We start from the raw sequence: 25,148 nt of genomic DNA, 5'->3' as shown, positions 1-25,148 counted from the left end.
TCAAGGTTTACAAGACCAATAACTGGACTGGATTGCTTCCAGTGCTACTTGATATTTGCACAACCATTAAGGAGGATCTGCAGAAATGGTGTACAGCACAACTCTGAGGCTACCTAGTGATATGATAATGCTGTCTAAGATACCTCCATATGACACTCAATCCATCACTAATCTCCAGCACAGAATGCAGCAACTAAATTTAGTGGCAACATCTGCACTCTGCACATTGTCAAGATAAGTATTACATAAGCTCTACCTTAAAATTGTGTGCACGTGTACACTTATATATCGATCAAGTAAAGCCACTGCTGTGCCATCCATACTCAGGTTCATGCTAAGTCCTTACAAGAATGGACAAACTTTCACAATTGAAACAAATGGCCTTAAATCTACTGTCTATAGACTGTGCAAAACCAGCCTATTTGTTTTTAGACTCTGATTTGCCCAAACTGAAACCAAACAGAGACTTGTAAAGAGTTCAACAGAATAAATCTGATACCAAACTCTCTACGACGCAAGCTGTCACAAACAGAGCTGTGGAGTCGGCAGGGAAAATGATCAACTTCGACTCCTGAAATTTTAGACTCCTTTGTATATATGTAAACATATACGCATAGGTTATTATATACAGTCAAAAGTCGTTAATTCGGACACCCATAATCCGGACCTCAAAGCTAAAATATTTCTGCGCATGCGCCGCGTTGACGCATGCGCATACACGTTTTACGCGGGCGCGCAAGACATTTACGACTGCGCATATGCGTCTGCACAAGCGCAGAATACGTTATCGCGTGCGTGTTTAATGTATAACGGACGGTATAAGCTAAAATTATCTAATTATCTATTTCAGTTAATGTTGATGATTGCGTTGTTCCTTAATCTTCGAATTGGATCCGGCTTATTATTTTTTGCAGACTGTAAAAGCAATTTTATAAAAGTAAGCTTGAACTTTCGATTATGTCAAATAGAATTTCCGATGCTGGAGCTCCCAAAGGATCTAGAAAACGAAAGTATGTTTCGATGTCCATCAAACAAAAAACGAATTGCTACAAAAATGGATAAAGGCATATCCTTTGTTTATCTAACCGTTCCGAAATCTGTTTATCAATTTCACGCTGCTCTGCGCGGGGCGGGGGGGGGGGGACGTCGCGGCGCACAATGAACTGGAAGTTGATTTGTCAGCACTATCGTTATCTTCAGGGCAGATGTTTTTATTTTATTCGGCTTATAATTCCTTACTAAATGTAGTATTTAATCTCGATGTACTCCGTCTTTGATATGATTTAAATCAAATTCCTCGTCATTATAAATATCACGAATACAAATCAAATAGTTTTCTGGTTGCAATTTTCTAATTTCGGCTATGCGTAAGGTATGCTTTACGCATGCGCGCGTTGAAAGAAATGTTTAATAAAGTAAATAAATAAATATTAAGCTTCTTTTTTTGTAAATTTTGATACCCTTTAGATCATAATTGCTCATTATTTTATAAATTATGGTTTCATATTTTTAATTTTATAATTTCTGCATGCCGTCTTACCAGATTTAAACTGATGATCTATAATCCGGAAAAATTGATAATCCGGAATCGCCGAAGTCCCGACGAGTCCGGATTAAAGACTTTTGACTGTACACATCGGTTACAGCTTATATAAAAGAAGTAATAAGTGCTACAGAGAAATAAAAATTGATGGCATAACAAATTATTTATATTAATTAGCATTTATTATGAAATGGAAAAACTGGCACTAGTTATTTCTAAGAAAAAGCGTTTCTTCGGCAAGACCTTTGTTGGAGGGCCATAGATCCGATTTGATAAACTTCAGAGCTGAGAAGATTCTTTCCACACTGATATGAGTAGGAGGAAGAGCTGTTACTGTTATGGCTACTTCTTTTAACTTTTCAAGATAGACTTTTATACGTTCTAAAAGAAGTGTCTTGCAAGAGCGATCATGTTTCTCTATTCAAAGGCTGTGTAGAAATTTTGTTTGTATTATTTCATTTTTATATCTAGAGGCTTTTGGTTCTTTATTTTCATTCACTTTGCCTTAGCCTTTTCAATATTATCCAAAAATATTTCTCAAAATCTAATTCATCACTGGAAGAGGATTGCAATGTCTGGAGTTTGACTGTCCTGATTTGAATACTCCAATTGTTTTGAGAACAATTTCATTCTTAATGAAAGTTCATAGATAGCTTTGCCTTCTTAATTTGTTTCCCATCCATCAAAATTCGGTATTTTGGCTCTACATATATTAAACCCAGCAAGATCTCGTCTAGCAAACTAGTTTCTCTTTTCTTCATTGAAGAAATGATTCCTTATGCAATAAACCCTCCATTTCAGAAAGAACAAACATCACATTCTTCCATGTTCACCTCCTGTTAATTCTTCAGACTGTAGCTTTTTTTGTAGCTATATACGGTATAGAAAAAATAGTTTCAATTCTGCAAGATCATTCCACAGTCTTTCTGTTAGTGAAACATTAGGGTTACCTACATCTTCTAAAAAAGTTCTTAATTTTAATAAATATGTATATACCATCAAATATGTATTTCCCCATCGCATTGCTTGGATCAGTAATTGCTCCTTTTCTTGCTCGCTTCCTAAGAATGCATCAATTTTGGGAGTTCTTGTTGCTATTGCTGCTTACCTAAATTTACCAGCTTTGCTTACCTAAATGAAGTAATTAAATGAATCAGAAATGGCAAATATCACATGATGCATTCTCCTCCCTTATATTTATTTATTTATATGTCAATAAAATAGAAAATAACTATTTATTAATGTATGTAGTTCATAAATAAAAATAATAACTCGGTGTGTCATTAATTTTTTGGAATTCACTTTAATTTCATTTCAAATTCAAACTGTCCAACAAAAACTGCTTCGAAATCGACCTGTTTTTAGGGAATCCAGCTCCAACTCCTTTTACCAAAAATCTGCCTAACTCCGATTCCGACTCCACAACCCGGTCACAAGATCAGGAAGACACGTTTACTTCCCCCAAAATTTTCTTTTTACATTACAATGTAAAATTTTTTTTGAAATTTGCTTTGTTACATATTTATTAATATTTCATTTTTATGTATGGGCATTATAACCTTGTCTGTTAATCACCTTGTTGTGATAATTATAGCCTTGTTGTGAATCACATTTTAATCTCTTCTAGTTTTATAGCCTAATTTTCTTATTAAGAAAATTGAAAACCTTGACAGCATGGATCCTCTGAAATGTTTGATAATTTGATGTCTTCCTTTGAGCTGCTATCAAAGGAACTGGGGGAAAACTCTGTGGTGATAGCCATAAGTAGCTCGCTTTGTGCCCACATTGCTGCCAATAAATATGGCAGCCCTAAGGAGAAGCTTCTGAAGAAGCATAGAGAGATAATAGAGACTGGTTGTTAAGGAGTAGTATGCTTATTTGAAGTCTTGAAATAATGATAAACCATTATTGTGTATTATGTCTGATTAAAGTTCTTGATGAGTGTAGTGAGAATATTCATCATGATACTAATTCAGAAGTCAAACAACAAAAATCAGCGTTATACCTACAAAATTTTGTTGTTTGACTTCTGAATTAGTATTTATTCGGCGTGTTATTGTGTCTTAATTCATCATGATATTGACAATGAAGATCAACTGGATACCAAAATAGTTACTGTAAGTCCAAGAGTAGATTGGTTAACTGTAAGCTCAGTGAAAGCATAAGAAACCTTAACAAGTCCTCTGCTGCCCTTTTTCTTTCTTTTCTTTCCTATAAAATGCTTATTTTTAGTGTTATTTATTAACAGAACAATACTTATATATCATAAAGACAGCCAAATGTTTGCCCCCTCAATTCATTAAATTGCCTGTGATTTGGAGACTTTTCTTTTGGATGATGATAATCAGAAAGTATCTAGTTCACTAAGATGTTGCTTTTCATAAAAAATGTAATTTTTAAAGACCTAAAAATCATTCTAATTGCAGAAGCTGCGTAGAAATACTAAAAGAGCACGGAACATGACAAAAATGCAGCAGTATGAGGAACTAAATGAACAAGTGACTCCTGTGAAATTATATTCCCCTTTCACTTTTGTGACTCCCAGCCCTAAAAGCAGCAGAAAAACCCGGTCACCGAAGAGGTAAGTATTATCAGGTGCTGCCAAATAGAAAATATAATTTAATATTTTTGTACATGTCTGTAAGGCTAGTGCAAGTGACAAATTCCCAAATATGGTTTATGAGGTCATAAATACTGATATTGAAGATAAATCAAAAGAAGCAGTTTTAGTAAATTTATCAAGTAAAACATAGTTATTTAAATAATTTAAGTTTATTATGAACTTCAAGCATTCACTTTTTTTATATAAAAGTCTGTCATTTTTAATTTTTTAATGAAAATTAACATCTCTCTTTCTCTCTCCTTTCCTTTTTTTAAGGATCTGGAATCCTTTTTATGCAAAAATAATTTTATTATTAATTTTATTTGACAATAAAAACTCATGTTTGGTAATTAATCACATTTTTTATGTTTTTTAGGAAATAAAAAGTCATTTTTAAATACATTTAAGAAACTTTAAAATATACAAGGGAAATACTAAGATTTTCTTTTTCATGCTTGAATCAATTTACAGAAAAATAAAGTGATTACTTAATTCACATTTTTGAAAATATCCTTTCACATAAATGAAAAATAAACAAAAAGGCTTTATTTGAACAGGCCACAAAATATGTATCAGCAGATGAAAATGTGTAATAAGTTGAGAGAGTGATTACATTCAACAGCACCTAACTGGTAATGTAAAAATTAAATTATTACTATTGAAGTTTTTTTAGGAAGCCCATCAGAACTAGTAAAGAAAGTGTTATATTATTAGTATCCACCTTTTAAATATACTCTTGTACTATGCAAGCATCAGGCTTGGGTTCTTCCAAGTCAGTGGAAGAAACTGGAGGGGAAGGGGACAGAAAAACTGAAAGTGACTAAAAGAAGTAAAGAGTGATGCCTTGATGGGATTGCTAATAACAATTTAATCTTAAAATTAATGTTTTGTTACATTTGCTATTGCAAAGTAATTAAGACAGTTTTCTCCAAAAAGTCCAGTCTAGTGAAATGTGTAGTAAAATTATTTCACTGAATTCCAACCCCTGTCCCCCCAGTCAGAAATATATTATTCAAATAATAGTTTTTTAGGAACGTTCCAATGTTTAAAACATGCTCTAGTTGACACAGTATAACATTCAATGTAGATTTTTGTAATACAGTCAAACACCGAAAATCCGCCGACCTGAAATCCGCGCTGCCTCTCAAAATATAAACATTTAGTTTATAGGTTCCGGAAACTGCAACATGGAGTACGAAATATCAAAGAAAAAATACTTACTGGATAATGACGTCATAATTACCAAATAATAATGAGTCATAACGGAATACCAAATTATTGACATCGTAATAAGAGTTTCCCCCCCCGCTCCAATCTGCATCGAAGTAAAAAGGCAGATGATTAACTCAACTCTTCTTTCAAGTTCATGCTTCACGTTGTTGTACTTTCTGATGGAGGCAGGTGCTACTGCTCGGTTTATAGCAGAATCGTATGGAATTGCCACACGGACTGTGTATGATATACGGAACAATAAAGAAAAGCTGTTGAAATTTTACAGCAACAGTGATTCTAACACCGGAATCCGAAACCGGAAATCTTTACATGAGGCGAAATCGGCAAACCTCGATGCTGTCTTGTACGAGTGGGTCGGCAGCGGCGGAGTGATGGGATACCTATTTCAGGACTACTCCTGAGAGAAAAGGGTAAGCAGATTCATGCTGATTTAAAAATAGAGAAGCCTAATGTAAATGAACTATATAATATAATCAGTTTATATATGTAATAACAATTTAATGCATATAATTAATTATTGTATTAATGTATATAATAATTTAATTAAATGTATCTAATACACCTTATTTATTTTGCACTTTTAGTCTGAATATTATCTTTTCTGTCCTGAAATCCACAAAATCCTAAAATCCACACAACCTCTGGTCCCAAGCGTTGCGGATTTCTGGACCTCTACTGTAATCAATTCAATTTCTGCTCTTAATAAATATGTTAATTTTTCTATTTGCTGTTGTTATGAATTGAAATTCAGGTTCGGAATCTATTCAAACTTAGATGTAAAAGCAGATTTTATAAGATTTAAAAAATTCATGTTTACATATTACTAAAGCTTACTAAATAAATAGATTACCAAATAAATGAGGTTACACATCCATATAATGAAAACTGTTAAAACCGAGTAGTAATATAATAGTATTGCATATGAATGAATTATATTAATAAATAATTAAATCAATAAAAAAATCCATTCCTTCTTGCTGATTTTCTTAATCATAGAAGAAAATTGCTTACTCTGTTGAGATTACAGAGTTTCCAAAACTAATTAATGCCATCTGAATACTAACCTTATTTGGTAAAAAGGAATGTGTCTTTTCTGAAATCTTACATAAACTATGTAATGCAGGTTAGATCAAAGTTTTACAGGATTAGAACAAATTATCTCCTTTTTAAAAAAAGGAGATATTCAAAATTACAAAGTAAGTTATTACATGCAATAGGAAAAAGTTTTCTGTTTCATGACACTATTTTTCTGTTGATATAGACTAAATTTTTTAGTTTAATTTTCTTTTTTATTTTCCATCCCTTTTAGATAATTATTTTGTCATTTTTGTTAATGATATTGTTGTATGTGTATGGGTTCATAATAGATTGAATGCACACAGAACCGATGATAGATTAACCAATGTCGCCAAATTTGGCGACAAACCTTAGGTGCCAAACCATTGCTATCTTGGTGATATCTTGCCACTTTAGAAAGATAGCCATTTACTCAATGTTAAATGGACTTGCCCATGTATTTTTATTTTTCCGGCAAAGCTTCACTTCTTTAGATTTTCATGTTATACCTTTTCCATATTACACATAGTCACTTGTGTTGAATCAATGTCCTGTAGCTCTCATGTTGTATCAGGTCTTCATCTTCTTCGTTGCCAAGTTGACTTACTCTCGTGCACAACTGTGCTTCAAACCATGCCTGGAGATCTTGAATGTAATCCTCAGGTAATGAAAGTGCATTCAGAGGCTAATCAAGCAACAGATCGCAAGGCAGATGAAGGTCACAACCGAAGAGTATATGGGATGGGTAATACCTGGTAGTCTCGTGGACAGCACTGTGATAGGCCTGTAAGAACAGGGGTAATTTCTGGTCCCAGTCCTTTTGGTTTCTGGAAACCACCAGCATGAGGTTAAAAATGGTTCAATTAAATCCCTCTACCATGCTGTCTGACTGGGGATGTAAAGGTGTCATTTGGTTTTTGGCAGTGCCAAATAGTTTGCAGAGTTGTTTAATTACAGCTGAAATAAAATTCCTTTCTTGATTGAAAATGCAACTGAAGATGCTCTCCATACCTGAAAATCCAGTATTTTATCATTACTTCTGCAACTATGACAGCCTGTTGATCAGGGATAGGATATGCTTCAGGCCTTTTGGTGAAGTAATAACTGACAACGAGGATGTATTTGTTGTCATCAGCAATGGTCCTAAGATATCAAAGGTGATGCACTCAAATGGCACTCCTATATTTTGACCTTGCAGCTACCACTGGCTGCACTTTTGACCTTTCCGACCCGCACTAAGATCACATGATTGGAACCACTTTTGCATGTCTGCCCAGTAGAAGCACTCTTAAACTCCATGCAAAGTTTTCATTATTCCAAAGTGGCCTTCTGTTGGACTGCTATGTAATTCTTTAAGGATGCCTGGCATCCGAGAGCTTGGAAGTATGAACTGCCATTGGAATGGTTTTCCATCATCTGATTCAAACTTCCGGTACAAGATGGTATTTCAAAATGTCCTGCCAAGTACGCTTTCTGTCTGAGTATTAAGTCAATTGTGGGTTTAATGTCACGTCTTCCAACTACTCTTTCCTAACTTTTTTGTCACTCCGTGGGTCTGGGTCATACGATGCGACTGGATTAAACCGCTCATATTTTGCTTCAACCCTGGAATAATATCGGCAGCTTTCTGGGCAGGGTCTTCTGGAGAGGGCATCAGCGTTTTCATGTGATCGCTTCCGATGATGGAGAGTGATGTCATATTCCTAGAGTCTCTGTACCCATCTGGCTATCTGGTCTTAAAGTTTGAAAGTTCCCCACCTTGAAATTTAAAAGCCAGGTCAATGATACATGATCTGTGTGGAGAAGGAATTTTCTGCCATAGAGAAAGAAAATGCTTTAGAGTTTTAATTATGGTGAAGAACTCATTCCTGATGACAAAGTAATTCCATTCTGGTTTAGACAGGCACTTGCTGTAGTATGTTACGACACATTCTTGACTGTATATTTCTCGGGACAAAACAGCACGGACACTCTCATTGCTGGTATTTGTGTCAATTATAAATGATTTGTCGAGCTGAGGATACGTCAGGTGTTAAAGCTTCCCTCAGCTTGTTAAATGCATCCTCACATTCTTTTGGCCACAAGAACTTTTGCTTGCTCTCTCAGTTTATGAAGGGGGTTTTGCGTGGATCCGTACATACATTTTTGGCAGAGGTGAAATGTCTCGCATAATACACTTCCTGTCTGAACAATTTACATTTTGTGGAACTTAAAATTTTAGATGGGCTTCCTTTAATTTCTGAAGCACCCCTAATATTTTCTAAATTTCTTCAAATTCTTCCCGACGATGTCATCCAGGTGTATAACAAAGGCTTCGTAGGAAAGACCTCTCAACACAGTTAAATACAACGGAATGCAAAGGACATCTAAAGAGCAAAGCTAAAATGGAGATATCTGAATACTCCGAATTAAATGCTGAACTAAACTACTACACAGAAATTGATGATGTGCCTAGTCTTATCAAGTTTTCTCCCATCTGCCAAGAGATTTCTAGCACCTTCCACTTCTCAGAATTACTGGAAGGCATATAAGGCCCAGATATGCTCACAGCTGCGTATAGGATCAGTTACATTTATTCAGTTATGACACATGCTACAGTTATACAGGAACTCGACCAAAATGTTACCAATTTGGGTGACTTTTGGTGGTTTCTCTCCAAATTTGGAGACAAAGGTTAGTCGCCAAAACCATTGCCTAATTTAGCAAGATAGCCATTTACTCAATATTAAAGACACTTGCCCCTGTATTCTTATTTTTCTGGCAAAGCTTCGCTTCTTTAGATTTTCATGTTACATTGCACAAAAGAAATACTACAATTTTACATATATTTTCACTAAAATTATTTACATATGTACAAAATTTGTAACAATATAAATAAAAATTCATATCAGGGTCAATATTTTGTAGCTAGACTAGCATAAATACATATAAATTTGTGTACAAAAATAACCCAAAAAAGATTAACGAACACTTGAATAAAACTGCTTAAATTGTACAGAAATTGAAAATTATTCATATAACAGTGTTACATGTGAATAAAATATGGATAAAATAATACAGATATGAATATTTTTGTTTTCTTCCACTTTAGTGGAACAAGTTTCTTCCGGCCAATTTTTTTAAAAATGTTTTTTCCATTATGGAAGAAACTTGGGAGTCTTGCGGCAATAATATCGGGCATACAATCATTCAAACTGATAATACCTTTAAGAATGCCTCCTGGCATTTACAGGAGTTATTTGACAAGTTTGTTGTTCTATATTTCAGAGTCATGTGTTTTTATTGCCATTTCATTGGAAAAATGCTTGCATTTCAAATGTATTTTGTACGATAAATCAGCAGTGAAATTTCTTCCACAAATAACTCTATGATATGTTATAATAAATAATACTAGGTGTTGTGGTACATTTTATCACTTTGTGTTTTTTATACTTTTTATAAAAAAATTATAATTTAAACACTTTTAATCGATTTATGTCAAGAGCATTTTAGGTGTAGATGGTTTCCAGAATAAAAGATCCCTATTTCAAAGCTGCATACAGGCAAAGCCAGTCATCAGAAAATTGTGAAATTCTGTGAACTAAATGAAGGGGTGGAATGTCGAGCGAAAAAAAATTGTTACGAATAGTGCCACCACAGATGGCACTGTGTTAATAAATTACACATTTAGCCACACCTTTACAATTTTACTAATTTTATTACAATGATAGCCATAATTTTTATCTACATCTGAAATTGCAAGATAGCATGTTCCATAGTTGACTGAAGTATGTGCTAGGAAATGCTGAGCACTCAGTGTGAAAAGATCAGGTAAAGTTCTTGGGTTGTCGTGACTTACCAGATCTTTCAAAAGCCCTCAAAGCTAAAAAATTGCTTAGATTGAGGTCAGGGGATCGGGAAGGTCACACATTAGGAAACTGCTGTCTGGTGACATGTTCTTTTAAAAAATATTTAAGAATATTCATAACACATTGTGCAATGTGTGGAGGAGTTGCATCTCGCATGAAGATTGTGCATGCAAGGCATTGACATGCTTGCACAGCTGAAAAAATTTTGTTCTTCTACAACAATGAATCTAATGATCAAGCATGTCGTGGGACCTGTAGAAGGTAATTTTTCGAAGACGTACGGACCCAGGATAAATGATGTAGAAAATCCACACCATACCATCACTTTTGGAGAATTCAATGGAACATCTAAGAGAGGGTACAGATTTTCCAGTTCATAATTTCAGCAGCTGTGAGAATTCTCCACCGTCTAAATAAAAATGCTCTTTGTCTATCCAGAGGATATTTTAAGGCCATTCAAGATGGACCTTACAACAAACAAGAAACTGAAGTGAGAACAAGATGTTGAGCATCAAAATCATGTGGAAGCGACCACTGCACCAATGAAAGTTTGCAAGGTTAATATCAAGATATTTCGCAGGATCTTATGGATAGTTGAACATGGCCTATCCAATACCTCTACTACACACTGGACACTGATGCTAGCCTGAAAGTTTGAAGCTGTTTCCTCTACCACCTACAATGCAACCTCCTGTACTGCCTCTATAGAAACGAGGTTTCTTCTTCTAAGACAAGCAGAAAACAATCTTGTTTCTTCAGATTTTCTTATCATTTTCCAAAGGTTTTTAACATTAATTGGACTTCTTCAAATCCCCTTCTGGAATTTCTGTACAGCAGCTGCTGGGGAATTACTGTTTTGGTAAAAGAATTTTACTAACAAAGTGCGATCTCGTAAACTTATCGTCATTGAGAGCAACGAGCATACTGAAAACAAAATCTCAAATGTTTCTATGTTTTATAACAGCTGCTGTGTGACATCAACAATGATTTACATTTTTACTACAGGTTTTAAAATAAAATGCCCTCTGGTGATGCTATTTGTAACTAATTTTTGTCACTGATAGACATTCCCATCCCTTCATTAAGTCTTCCACAGAAGTTAACTATTTTCTGATGACTGGTTTTGCCTGTAGCTTTGAAATAGGGTTCTTCTGGAGGAATAGGAATTCTGGATACCCTGTAGTTTTCCTTCCCTGGTGCAAATCACCACCCTCAGGACAAGAAAGAGAGATTTTCTCTGACAGATAAAAAATTTCAGGACGAGTAGGGGCAGTATTCAAGGTATTTTCGAACAATGAAGAAATTTATCAAGCACAATTCTGTCTAAGCAACGACACTTCAGTCTTTCAAGCTGAGTCCCTCGCTCTCAAAGAAGCAGCACTATGGTTAGGTATGCAACCAGCAGCTCACACTTCAATCTTCACAGACAGATGAGCATTCCGAATGCGCTGAATTCCTTTCCTCCAAAACATCAGCACTTGGAGAGATCCTCTTGACATTAGCCTCCTCCATCGCTTTAAAGATCAACTGGATAAAAGGACACCCCGGGCAGAAAGGCAACAAATGAGCTGATGAATGAGCTAAGAACGCAGCTCTCAAATCAGAAATTGACAAGAAAGTTCCGCTTTCCACAGAAGTTGCAAAAAGTCTCCTCAAGACAACATTCCAAGAGACATGGTCATCACGATGGCAGGAAGAAGAGACAAGAAGATTTACTTACAACATCTTCTCAATACCTACTCTTAGAAGGCTCATATGCAACCGACTCTTCCTCCAGGCCTGTACCAACCATGGGAAATTTCCAGCATATTACAGACGATTCCTCAGACGGGATGTCAACTGTTCTTATGGTTTTCACAGGGAAGACGCGGACACACTTCATTCTCGACACAGCAATTACAGGACTTGAACAGTGGAACTTTGTAACTGAACAAGAAATTATGTCTGTAGAATTAAAGAGAAAGTATTAGCACAAAAAACGAAGCAACTTAAACAACTTACATTGAAAGAAGTATTTACTAAAGTAAACAAATAAATATTAAAATAATACTAATTTGGACTATGCGTAATGTGTGCTTTATGCATGCATGAGTTGAAAGAAATGTTTAATAAAGTAAACAAATATAAAGTTTTTTTTTTGTAAATTTTGATACCCTTTAGATCATAATTGCTCTTTATTTCATAAATTATGGTTTCATATTTTTAATTTTATAATTTCTGCATGCCATCTTACCAGATTTAATTTGATGATCTATAATTCGGAAACGCCGAAGTCCCGACGAGTCCGGATTAAAGACTTTTGACTGTATTATTCATTTTCAATTTTGCAACTGATTTTTTTGGGGTGTGTGTAATTACTCCTATACAAAGTTTTTAATCAATTTTTTTGGGCAAACACAATTTGTTTTATACCAGATAGAAATGGGATTAATCACTGAAAAACTCGAATGATTATCCTATTGTTAGTGATATCTGATAATGGACCTCAGTTTGCAAGTAAAGAATTTGAAGAATTTGCAAAGAAATACCAATTTAAACATATAACAAGCAGTCCATACCATCCACAGTCGAACGGATTAGCAGAGCGTTCAGTACAAACGGCGAAGAAATTGTTAAAGAAAGCTCAAGCAGATCATGCTGATCCTTATTTAACATTGTTAGCTCATAGGATGTTAGGATCACCAGCTCAACGACTTATGAGTAGAACAAGAATGATTCTTTGTACGTCCGAAGAATTACTTAAACCTCAATTTGTGAAAAACATAAAAGAAAAAATCAGCCAGGAAAGAACGAAGCAGAAGTCGTATTATAATCGTCATACAAAAACATTACCATCGCTAAACGAAGGAGATTGTGTTAGGGTATATCAAGATAATCCCTGGAAACCAGCAGTTGTAGAAGAAGTATATAAGATGCCTAGATCATATATACTGAGATCAGGTGGATCAGTATTGAGAAGAAATAGAAACGACATTAGAGAAAATAGTTCAGGATGAGCAAAGAACTAGAAGTGGGTTTGGTGTTTGGTGTATTTAATTATGGCAAAGCACACGAGGGCTATCTGCCTAAAGGGAGGGATGCCTTTCGTGGAGGACTTTCTAAGGGAAACTGGCTCGTATACACGTTACACATGGGGAAAACCACGAAAACGCCCATGCAGCCAGCCCGTTCGCGGGATTCGAACCTCAGACCGAACTACCAGTGTTCAGCGTCTTTACCGCTCGGCCGCTGGTGGGCTCCAAACTAGAAGTGGGAGAGTGATTAGAAAGCCGGCCAGGTATTTAGACTGGGAGGGCGGAAAACTTTTTAAAAAAAACGGAAGCTGTAATATTTAATAATTTGTAAATGGCAACATTTTAATATTTAGTAACTTGTAATTGGCAACACTTTGGATACAGATATGAAAATAGAACAATGCTGGTATTGCAGTTCTCTGTAAATATACATTCTATGATTATAAATAAATAGTTTCTAAAAACTAAAAGTGCACCCTCTTTATTCTATACTGATTACTGTCTGACTTCGAGTATCCGGTAGTTTGGAGATTTAAAAAAAGTTGGAATAATAATCTACAATTAATAAGTATACATCTTTGTTAATCTCAAATAAATTTGTTGCAACTTTATACCAAGGTAAATTGGGAACTTCATGTGGTATCATAGGCTCTCTTTTGTTTTTATTCTGGTATTCATTGCATATAGGACATTTTAAAATTTTATCTTCTATCTGCTTGTTCATAAGTGGCCAAAACAAAACATCTCTAGCACTTTTCTTACATTTTTCTATACCAAAATGAATTAAATTTAACCTCAATTAAATTTAATATCTCTTTTTGCATAGATAAAGGAATAATTACCCTTCCTCCTTTGAAAAATAAGTCATTTTCCTTTGTCAACTCATCTCTGTAGTCTAAAAATACTTTGACTTGAGGTTCCACTTGATGTTTCCTTCCTGGCCAACCTCTCAGAATATATTTCTTTAAGCACTGCAGTGTAGCGTAACATTGACTATATTTCTCCAGTTCATAAATTTTGTCACCAGATGCTGGAATCAGCATACAAATTTCTGTATCTTCATTATTATCTTCTGTTGTATTCAAATATGCTCTACTCAAAGTGTCTACTATTAATAAGTCTTTACCCTTTTTGTATCGTACATCTAGGTCATATTTTTGTAAATTTAACAGCATTCTTTGCAATCGCTGTGGTGCTTTAAAAAGAGGTTTCTTAGTTATGTTTTCTAATGGTTGATGATCCGTTTCAATTGTAATACGCTTGCCATATATACACCGGTTAGCATGAACTAAGGAAAAATCACAAAAATAGCGATAACTCCCTAAAAAATAAGCCAAACCATGTAAAATTTGAATATGTCTGCAAGTAAGAGTAGCCGAATAAAACTGTAATATGCAAATTAGTGGCGCTGTAGTCGGAATACGTCATCTGTGAGCAGCATAAAAGTCATGTTTGAGAGCAAGCCCACATATTTCACTGTGATAGTGACATCAGAAATCTGAGATAGCCAATTCGTAACAATAACCTCCAGGCATCATTTGCCTGCAAAACTACAATGGAGAGCCATTAGGACACTAGAGGCATGATAAAGTCAAACAGAAGTGGCCAGATGGTTAATGCGAGTCCTTCTGTGATTCATAGACTTTGGAGGTGATTTCAAACCACAGATTCGGCATCTAGGAGATTCAATCAAGGACGGCAAACTGCCACGACGAGCGCCGATGGCCCATATTTGACATTATGTGCACGCAGGAATGGAACTGCTACTCTGTCTCTTCTTAGATCGTTCCTTGCTGCAGCCACTGGAAGGTTCGTGTCAACGTCAACTGTGCATAGAAGGCTTCACGAAGGTAGTCTGTATGCGAGACAACCAGCCATTTGCATGCCACTCACGTCATGCTATAGGAGGGACAGTTTACAGTAGGCACGACAACATGTCCACTGGACGCCTGGGCTGTTCTCTTTACGGATGAATCCAGATTTAGTCTAGAAAGCGGTAGTAGGCGTTATTTGATATGTAGAGAACCTGGAACCCGTTATCATCCATCAAACATCCGTGAAAGAGATGCATACGGAAGAGGCAGTGTCTGTGTTTGGAGTGGCATCTCTTTGGTTGGACGAACAGACCTACATGTTTTTCCAAGGGGAACTGTGAATGCTCTTGTTTATAGAGATGACATCCTTGATGCTTATGTGCGCCCATATGCCGGGGCAATAGGTGATGCTTTCCTGTTACAGGACGACAAAGCAAGACCACACAGGGCTCACATCGTATATGATTATCTTCAACAGGAAACAAGTATGCGCATGGAGTGGCCAGCTGGATCCCCGGACTTGAATCCTATCGATTATGTTTGGGATGCTTTAGAGAGACGTCTAGCTGCTCTCAACCCGCTCCCTCAGATCCTTGCCGCGCTTGCGACCGCTTTGCAAGAGCAATGCCTCTCGCTTCCTATGGAACTGATAGAGCATATAAATGAAATCATCACTTTTCGCTGTATGAGCTGTATAGCTTCTAGAGGTGACAATATTCCATATTGAAGGTACTTTTCCTATAGCAAACTGACACCTTTGATTTATTCATTTTATACATGTGCTAATATCTATACTACTATAATTGCCTGGTAATTAATTTTTATGTTATTTGATACCTTACTATGTGTTGTATATTGTGGGTACGTTTCATAAAATTCTACATGTAACTTTTTCAGTAATCATCATTTTTGTGATTTTTCCTTAATTTATGATAACCAGTATATATCGATGAAATTTAGAGCATTCAAAAGTAATAGCTAAAAGCTCTTTTTCTATCTGAGCATAATTTTTCTGACTTTTCCTTAGAGCTTTGGAAGCATAAGCAATTGATTGGTTTTCTTGTAGTAAAACAGCACCTAATCCTTCAGAACTTCCATCTACTGAAAGAATTACATCCTTATTAACATCATAGAATTTTAATACGGGTGCTTTTGCAACCAATTCTTTAAGTGTTATGAAAGCTTTTTGATGTTTTTCAGTCCAGTGCCAGAGAACATTTTTCTCAAATAACTGTCTTAATGGTGCAATTAAGTTAGGAATAAATTTGGCTAAATAATTAATCATTCCCAAAAATCTTTGTAGCAAAGGCACATCTGTAGGTTCTGACATTTTAACAATTGCTTCCACTTTAGAAAAATCAGGTTTTAGTCTATTTTCACTTAACTCATGCCCTATATAATTCACATGATTAACTTTTATTTTACATTTAGCCTTATTGAACTTCTTTTCTCATGCTCTCTGGAGTACTTTTTTAAGTCGTAGTTCATGTTCCTTTTCATTAGATTCCCATATTAAAATATCATCTATAGTACATTCAATGCTTTCTAAACCTTATTTGGCTTAATTTTCTTTGGCAAATTTCTGGAGCTGAACATATGCCAAAAGGTAACCTTTTAAATTTGTATCTGCCAAAAGGTGTATTGAATATACGCAAATTACTACTTTCTTCATCAAGCTGGATTTGCCAAAAAGCACTATTAGCATCTAAAACAGAAAATATTTTTGCATTTGGCATTCTAGTGACAACTTCGTCAATGCTTAACATCGGAATAATGTTCTCGTTTTATAGCTTTATTTATATCTCTAGGATCTAAACATATTCCTATTTTGTTAGGTTTGACAACTGTGTCCATTGAATTTACCCATTCAGTTGGGTTCTCTCACTTTTTCAATAACATTTAAAATTTCCATTCTTTGTAATTCTTTTTTAACTTCATCTCGTATAGCTATGGGTATTTTTCTTGGAGGATGAATTACTGGTGTTGCATCTTGTTTTAATTGGATTTTATATTTTCCACTCAAACAACCTAAGCCTTCAAATTCATCTTTGTATTCCTCCAGTAAGTCTTCAGTGTAAACAGACATTACTTTTTGAATCAAACCTAGTTGCAATCATGATTTTAATCCTAATATAGAAGGTACTTCTTTGTCAATAACTTGGAATTCTACAACATAATTATTTTTTCCATACTGGCAGTTAAGTACTACTTTCCCTAAATTATCCATTTTATTCCTAGAGAATGTAACTAATCTTTTAATTTCAGACTTCTGTATCAGAACATTTAGCAATTTCACTTTGCTTTTAGAAACAACATTGCACATTGCTCCAGTATCTAACTGCAAATTTAGTTTACTTTTATTTACATTAACGTCAACACTCCATTTCTCTTCCTTGTTATCTGAATTAAGGTTTAATATGCCAACATAAAATTCTAATTCTTCCTCACATTCATGATTTATTAATTTAATTTGCCTATCTTTTTTGTTTACCCTGACTGCTTCATTTTTTATTATATAGCTTTCACACTGATTTGCGAAATGAATTGCCTTTTTACACTTATGACAGATTTTTCCATATGCTGGACACTTTTGATACCCATGAGATGTTCCACATTTAGAACAAAGATTTGTCTGTTGTTTCTCGGTATTTACCTCTTTGTAGGTATTCTTATTATGTTTACTGAGTTCCTTTTTTACTAAGTTTACAACAGTTTCCTCATCTTTTATGATTTTCATTTCATGTGCACTTATTTCAGCAGATCTGTATATATTAAGAGCTTTTTCTAATGTTAATTCTGTTTCATGTAACAATCTTGCTCTCACTACATCATCTTTAATACCGCAAACAATTTTATCCTTCATTAAACTATTTGTTAATTGTGCAAACTCTCATGTTCTAGCTTTTTTTGAAGGTCAGTTACATATTTATCTATGGTTTTTGACATAGTTTGATTTCTAGTAAAGAATAAATGTCTTTCATATGTAATGTTTTTCTTAAGAATGCAATATTCCCAAAATTTTGTCTTAATTTCACTTAAATCAATTTCTTGACCCTCTTCTATAGGAAATGTATTACATATTTCAAAACCACGAATTCCTATTACATGGAGAAAAGTATTAACTCTTACCTTCTCTTCTTCAATCTGTAATCGACTAGCTACTTCATATATTTCGAACGATTGCGGCCATCTTTGCCAACTTGAAGCAAGATTTCCATCAAATTTCATTACATTGACATTGTTTTAAACTTTCCATTTTGAAAGTAAAATACTCCTGACACCATATAGAATAATGAGGGTGCACTTTTAGTTTTAGAAACTATTTATTTATACAGTACAAATCCGGACCTCAAAGCTACAAACTTTATGTGCATGCGTAAACGCATAATGCGTCTACGCATGTGCGTTTAATGTATAACGGACAGTATAAGCTAGGCTAAAATTATCTAAGGCATTTCAGTTAGTGTTGCAGATTGCGCTGTTCCTTAATCTTCTAATTGGATCCGACTTATTATTTTTTGCAGACTGTTAGAACAATTTTATAAAAATTAAGCTTGAACTTTCGATTATGTCAAAAAGAGTTTCCAATTCTGGAGCTGCCAAAGGATCTACAAAGTGAAAGCATGCTTCGATGTCCATTAAACAAAAAGTGGAATTGCTGCAAAAAATGGATAAAGGCCTATCCGTCTCAAAATTATGCGAGAAGTATGGCATTGGAAAGTCCACTATATATGACACAAGAAAAAGGAGCTTTTTGAATTTTTTGTGGAAGCATCTTAAACAACTTACATTGAAAGAAATGTTTAATAAAGCAAACAAATAAATATTAAGCTTTTTTTTTGTAAATTTTGATACCCTTTAGATCATAATTGTTCTTTATTTCATAAATTACTATTTCATAGTTTTAATTGTATAATTTCTGCATGCCATCATACCAGATTTAAATTGATGATCTATAATTTGGAAAAACCCCTCATCCGGAATCGCCGAAGTCCCGACGAGTCCGGATTATGGACTTTGTACTGTAATCATAGAATGTATATTTACAGAGAACTGCAATACCAGCATTGTTCTGTTTTCATATCTGTATCCAAAGTGTTGCCAATTACAAGTTACTAAATATTAAAATGTTGCCATTTACAAATTATTGAATATTACAATTTATGAATGTTAGCAAAAAACTGATAAATATTAAACATATTCAATTTCGCAACTGATTTTTTTGGGGTGTGTGTAATTACTCCTAAACAAGGTTTTTAATCAATTTTTTTTTGGCAAACACAATTTGTTTTATGCCAGATAGAAATGGGATTAATCACTGAAAAACTCAGATGATTATCCTATTAGCAAATTCACTATGTTTCTATATTAGGCCCGTATTCTTGGCCCTCCCATTCTTTAATTGTAATTACACAATCTAACCCAATCTTCTGGCTGAGGTAGTGGGTACGTGTATATAACAGATAAGGAATTCATATTATTTTGATTTCTGACTAAATATAAAGTTCAATAACATATAAAGAATATATAAAAAATATAAAACAGGTAAAGAATTTCTAAAAAATTCATATTTATTTGATTTCTGACTAAATATAAAGTTCAGTAACAGATAAAGAATATATAAAACAATATAAAGTAGATAAAGAATTTCCAAAAAATTTTATTAATTTGATTTCTGACTAAATATAAAGTTCAATCTAAAGATAAACTCCCTCTTCATCTATTTCCTTTTAACCTCTTAAAAAATTTAGTTGTGTAGCATTTTTATGCTACTTTTAATTTCTCCAAATTACTCTTATAAATTTGATTTTTAAGTAATACATTTATACTTCCTGAGGATGTATTTTCAGTTAGTTGCAGCTGTGTTTATACCTTCACATTATACATATTAACCCTTGAGTTGTACAGCCTTTTGGATCTGCTCATGAAGACCTGTATTTATAAATGTAACTATGTAAAAGTACTAATTTTAGGCTCTGTTATCATAAACTTCTATTCATTATGGTGATTTTTATATCATTAAAGAAAGTAAGAAAGCAAAATTTTTGTAATAAACTAACATACACCAAGTGAGTTATAAGTTGACACATACCAAGACAGTCATGCCCGTTTGGGTTAAGAGTCACTTGGTTTACTCAGTAATGTGTAGGCATGCAGAATAATGTTTAATGAATAATATTAATCATAACTTCAAATAGTTATTTTAATTGTAAAAAATATAGTTTTTTCTAAATTCTTTGGGGACAGAAATACATATATGCATTAGATGGGAACGAATTTCCGCACAGAAATTAGTGTGGTAGTAATAGTTGGCAACACTTGTCAACTGCTATTTCTCTCTATATTTTTTGCTTTTTGGAATATGATTAATTCATTTTATTCTTTAGAAATAAGGGCATTACATATTTTAAATGTGAACAAAATCTCGCATTTCCTTTCAAAATAACTCTGTATGAAATAGATTATTTTATATTTAATTGTTTCATGGCTTAGAATGAAATAAAGATGGCTTTAAGTTCAGAAAGAGCTTCAATATACGAGTCTTGTATTTATGAAGAATGGTCATTTAAAAAAGCATGGGTTCTCAACCATGTAGAATTTTCCCCATAGGGATAATGCAGTCACCCTTTTAGTTAACGGTTAAGTACTTTAGTTTATTAATGATTTTATAATGTAAAAAACTTTTTTATTCAAATTTTTATATTTATCAGTATTTTCTATAGATTTTATAGTTTATAAAGTATGTTAAAAATAATCTAAATTTGAATAAATCTATATATGTACTTTTCAAATTTTGGAAAGGTGGTGGTGGGGGAATGATCCTCTATAAATGGTGAAAGGGGTGCATGGCATAAAAAAAAGTTGAGAACTGCTGTTTATAAAAGATCTCTTTCCTCATTCCTCTTTTGGAGGTTGAGGATTGAATTCTTATGTTAATCAGATGAATTAGGTTTATACATTACACAACAAAATTTACAGTAAAATTAAATATATTTCAGTTCTTATAATTTTAATGATGATTTTAAGAAATCTTTCAAATTTTGTAACAGAAGTAAAGGAAATTTTATACTTACATTAAAGAAGAGTAATTAAGCTTTAAAGAAAGGAACTAACATTTAAAAATAATGGTTTTTTACAAATTTGACTTAAGAACGAGATTTCTCCATCATTTAAAGTAAAACTGTTTGCATCATTTTCAGCTGCCACAATTATTTAAGCAATACCCTTTTCTTTATTAAAAAATCTAATTTTTTTTACAAAGAAACTCATGATGAGGAAAAAAAACATCAAACATTCATTGTAGATGTATTTTAAAAATAATTTAGAGGATAATGTCTACTTTATATGATACTCTATGTTTCGTATTTACATATTTTAAATTAACATTCCCTCGTCTTCTAATATTTTTGTTTTTAACTTCTAGATTTCCCATTGAAAGCCCAAGAGGAAAGCTTCAGAAAGATTTCAAAGAATTATCATTAAATATAAAGGAACGTCAAAATCTTGAGAAAAATCTCAGTACGAAGAAATTAAGATAAAAATTGTTTCACGACTTTGAAGCATATTTTTCACAATGAGATATTAAAAATGAGGCAATTATGTAATTACCTTCGCCCCATTTAAATTTTTTATTTTTATATCAGTAACAAAATTGAAATAAAGAATTTTAATTTAATTTGTTTTTTACGATGCAACATAAAAAAAGGCAGTATTATTTATATAATGCATAGAAAAACTCAGTAAAATCTTCCCCAAAACAAAAACTATGTCAGTGAAACGAATATAAGAAACAAAAAAAAATTTTTCATGAATATTTTCATTAACATAAACTGCATTATTAAACTTGTGTTGCTATTTAAATATACAAAATAATATTTTCAAGGGGATTTTTTACAGTATGTTTAGAAATATGATTAATTAAGGCCATAAACTAAGTGCAGCATTTTGGCTGTTTAAAAGAAAACAAAGATACAAACATTTTTATTTTATTTTATTTTAAGTACTTGTCCTAAAAATATATTTTAAATGGTTATTTTTGTAGAAACAGTATTGCAAGATACATATATTTATACACAACGAAGGCTAGTTCATTCCTTTGAGTGACTCCTTGCCAGCACAATCCTAATAAGGAAAGCAGATGTCACTGCGTTGAATCAGCTCTGATTTCGTACATTTTTAAAGCTGTAGTTTTGTTCTGATGCGAGGCAATATGCTTGGATATCCCAAGTTAATTTTTATCACATGTATTTATTTTCCAATACTGTAAATATTAAAAAAAAAGATGCTGAAAGGAGCTTTTTTTAACGTTCTGTGTTATATTTATTAAATCATATTCTTCGCACTTAAACCATAAAATTCAGTTTAACAGCAATATCACAAAATAATTTAAAAAGAGTACATCTTTAGAATTTCCGATACAAAGTCTCGCACGCTGGAGATAATTTTTTTGTTCAGTACAGTGTTGCCATCGCTTGCTTTGGAATGATTGAGTTTCTTAATCAAAAACTCATAAATGCTTTACAAAATATGAAATAGATAATAAAACAAATTCCAAATTTGGGCTTCCAGAAGCCCATATTTGGGTGGAGACATACGTTATTAAAATTGAAACATATTTACATTTATGCAGATTCTTCATTATTTAATTTCTTTAAATATAATTCAGGGCGATAATATTTGGTGGCAACAGTTTGAAAAGTGATTTAGACTTCTAAAATTATCAATGCAAAATGCCAAAACGAAATTAATATCCCTTCTGATCTAATTGCCTTTGAACTAAAAATAAAAAAAGGAAAACCTGAAAGCTTTCAGATTTTATATTACGCCCGAAGGGGCATTTTTTAACGTTTCTTATTTTTTAAATATCATATTCTTCACACTTAAACCATAAAATTAAATTCAACAGCAATATCGCAAAATAATTTTAAAATGAGCGTGTCTGTAGAATTTCCGATACACAATCTCGCACACTGGAGATAGTTTTTTTTTCCCCTTCTATACAGAGTTGCCATTGCTCGCTTTGAAATCTTTCAGTTTGTTAATCAAAAATTCATTAAAGTGTTGCAAATTATGAAATCGATAATTCCAAATTAGGGCTTTGAGATGACCATGCTCGGTGGAGGATTCCATTATTTAAAATTTAATGGCTGTAAGTTCCGGTTTTATCACAGTGCGAGAAACATACATGCATACATTTTTGCAGATTCTTCATTATTTAATTTCTTTAAATAAACGCAGGGCGATAATGTTTGGTGGCAACAGTTTGAAAAACAATGCAGAAAATGACTGAATGCAAAATGACGAAACGAAATCAATAGCCCTTCTGGTCTCATGGCATTTGGCCTAAAAATAAAAAAAGGAAAAACATGAAAGCTTTCAGATTTTATATTACGCCCAAAAGAGCATTTTTTAACGTTTTGTGTGTTACCTTTATTTTTTAAATATTATATGTTCTTCGCACTTAAACCATAAAATTCAATTCAAAAGCAATATCGCAAAATAATTTTAAAATGACCGTATCTTTAGAATTTCCGATACATAGTCTCGTGCGCTGGAGATATTTTTTCTTTCTGTGCAGTGTTGCCATTGCTCACTTTGAAATCGTTAAGTTTGTTAATAAAAAATTTGTTAAAGTGTTGCAAATTATGAAATCGATAATTCCAAATTAGGGCTTCCAGATGCCCATATTTGATGGAGGATTACGTTATCCAAAATTTAATGACTTTAAGTACTCGTTTTATCACAATGCGAGAAACATACATACATTACATTTATGCAGATTCTTCATTATTTAATTTCTTTTACAAGGCGATAATATCTAGTGGCAACAATTTGAAAAGTAAACCGATATTTAAAATGAAATTAATAGCCCCTTTGGGCTAAAAATATATACATATATGTTACCGTGAAAGACCGAAATTGGAGAATGTCAACATTCACCAAATACGTCGTTGAAAGATCGAATATTGCATTACATTCTTGTACATTCGGACCCTCACCGGTGTATGTCGACAATCACAGATATGCTCTGGTGTAGGTCGAAAAGACACGTCATAATAGTTTAAGTTGTTGCAATAAATAAGATTTGAATCACATAATTTAATAAGTTTTTAACTTCTATTATATTCCTTTCTCATTTTAAATGTATTGTGTGTTTTAAGTTCTTATTTTAAGTCTCAAGTGCGTTGTTTCGTGACTGAATTACGGAGAAGAAAATATAATACAGTCAAAAGTCGTTAATTCGGACACCCATAATCCGGACCTCAAAGCTAAAATCTTTCTGTGCATGAGACATGCGCCAAGCCGCGTTGACACATGCGCATATGCGTTTACGCATATGCGCATGCGCGTTTTATGTATAACGGACCTTATACGTTCCGTTATACATAAAACGGTCCGTTATACATAAAACTTAACGGTCCGTTATACCGTTAAGTTTTATGTATAACGGACTTAACGGTCCGTTACTTAACATACTTAACGGTCCGTTATACATAAAACGCATGCGCGTTTTATGTATAACGGACGGTATAAGGTAAAATTATCTATTTCAGTTAATGTTGATGATCTTCGAATTGGATCCGGCTTATTATTTTTTGCAGACTGTAAGAGCAATTTTATAAAAGTAAGCTTGAACTTTTGATTATGTCAAATAGAATTTCCGATTCTGGAGCTCCCCAAAGGATCGTACAAAACGAAAGTATGTTTTGATGTCCATCAAACAAAAAGTGGAATTGCTGCAAAAAGATGGATAAAGACATGAAGAATGTGACAGAGAGGTTAGTGAAAACAAAAAAATTTCGATTGACAAGTTAGTCGGTATTCTCGGCACAGCAATTAACGGGACATGAACAGCGGAACTTTGTAACTGAACAAGAAATCATGTCTGTTTATAGAATTAAAGAGAAAGTATTATCACATAAAACGAAGCAACTTATACAACTTACATTGAAAGAAATGTTTAATAAAGTAAACAAATAAATATTAAGCTTTTTTTTTTTTTTTGTAAATTTTGATACCCTTTAGATTATAATTCTT

General features: G+C 33.4%; 1 protein-coding gene across 2 annotated transcripts in view; it reads left to right on the top strand.

Annotated features, from left to right (window-relative positions):
• The window catches only part of LOC118202355 (uncharacterized), a 39,024-nt gene that overhangs the window by 13,032 nt on the left and 844 nt on the right, over nt 1-25,148 (top strand). Inside the window, exons 2-3 of one of the 2 annotated variants that reach the window (XM_085826766.1) lie at nt 3,970-4,124; nt 21,535-21,786. In XM_085826766.1, coding sequence (XP_085682892.1) covers nt 3,970-4,124; nt 21,535-21,649 — 270 coding nt within the window. In that variant the 3' untranslated portion in view covers nt 21,650-21,786. Of the gene's footprint in view, nt 1-3,969; nt 4,125-21,534; nt 21,787-25,148 lie in introns of those variants that run through there. The other variant, XM_085826775.1, reaches the window with a different exon arrangement.

The sequence above is a fragment of the Stegodyphus dumicola genome, chromosome 1 (genome assembly GCF_044657685.1).
Source record: "Stegodyphus dumicola isolate Sdum_Otavi_A_Nest chromosome 1, ASM4465768v1".
Lineage (NCBI taxonomy): Eukaryota > Metazoa > Arthropoda > Arachnida > Araneae > Eresidae > Stegodyphus > Stegodyphus dumicola.
Note: the sequence above shows the minus strand (reverse complement) of the source record. Positions and strands in the feature narration are given on the sequence as shown.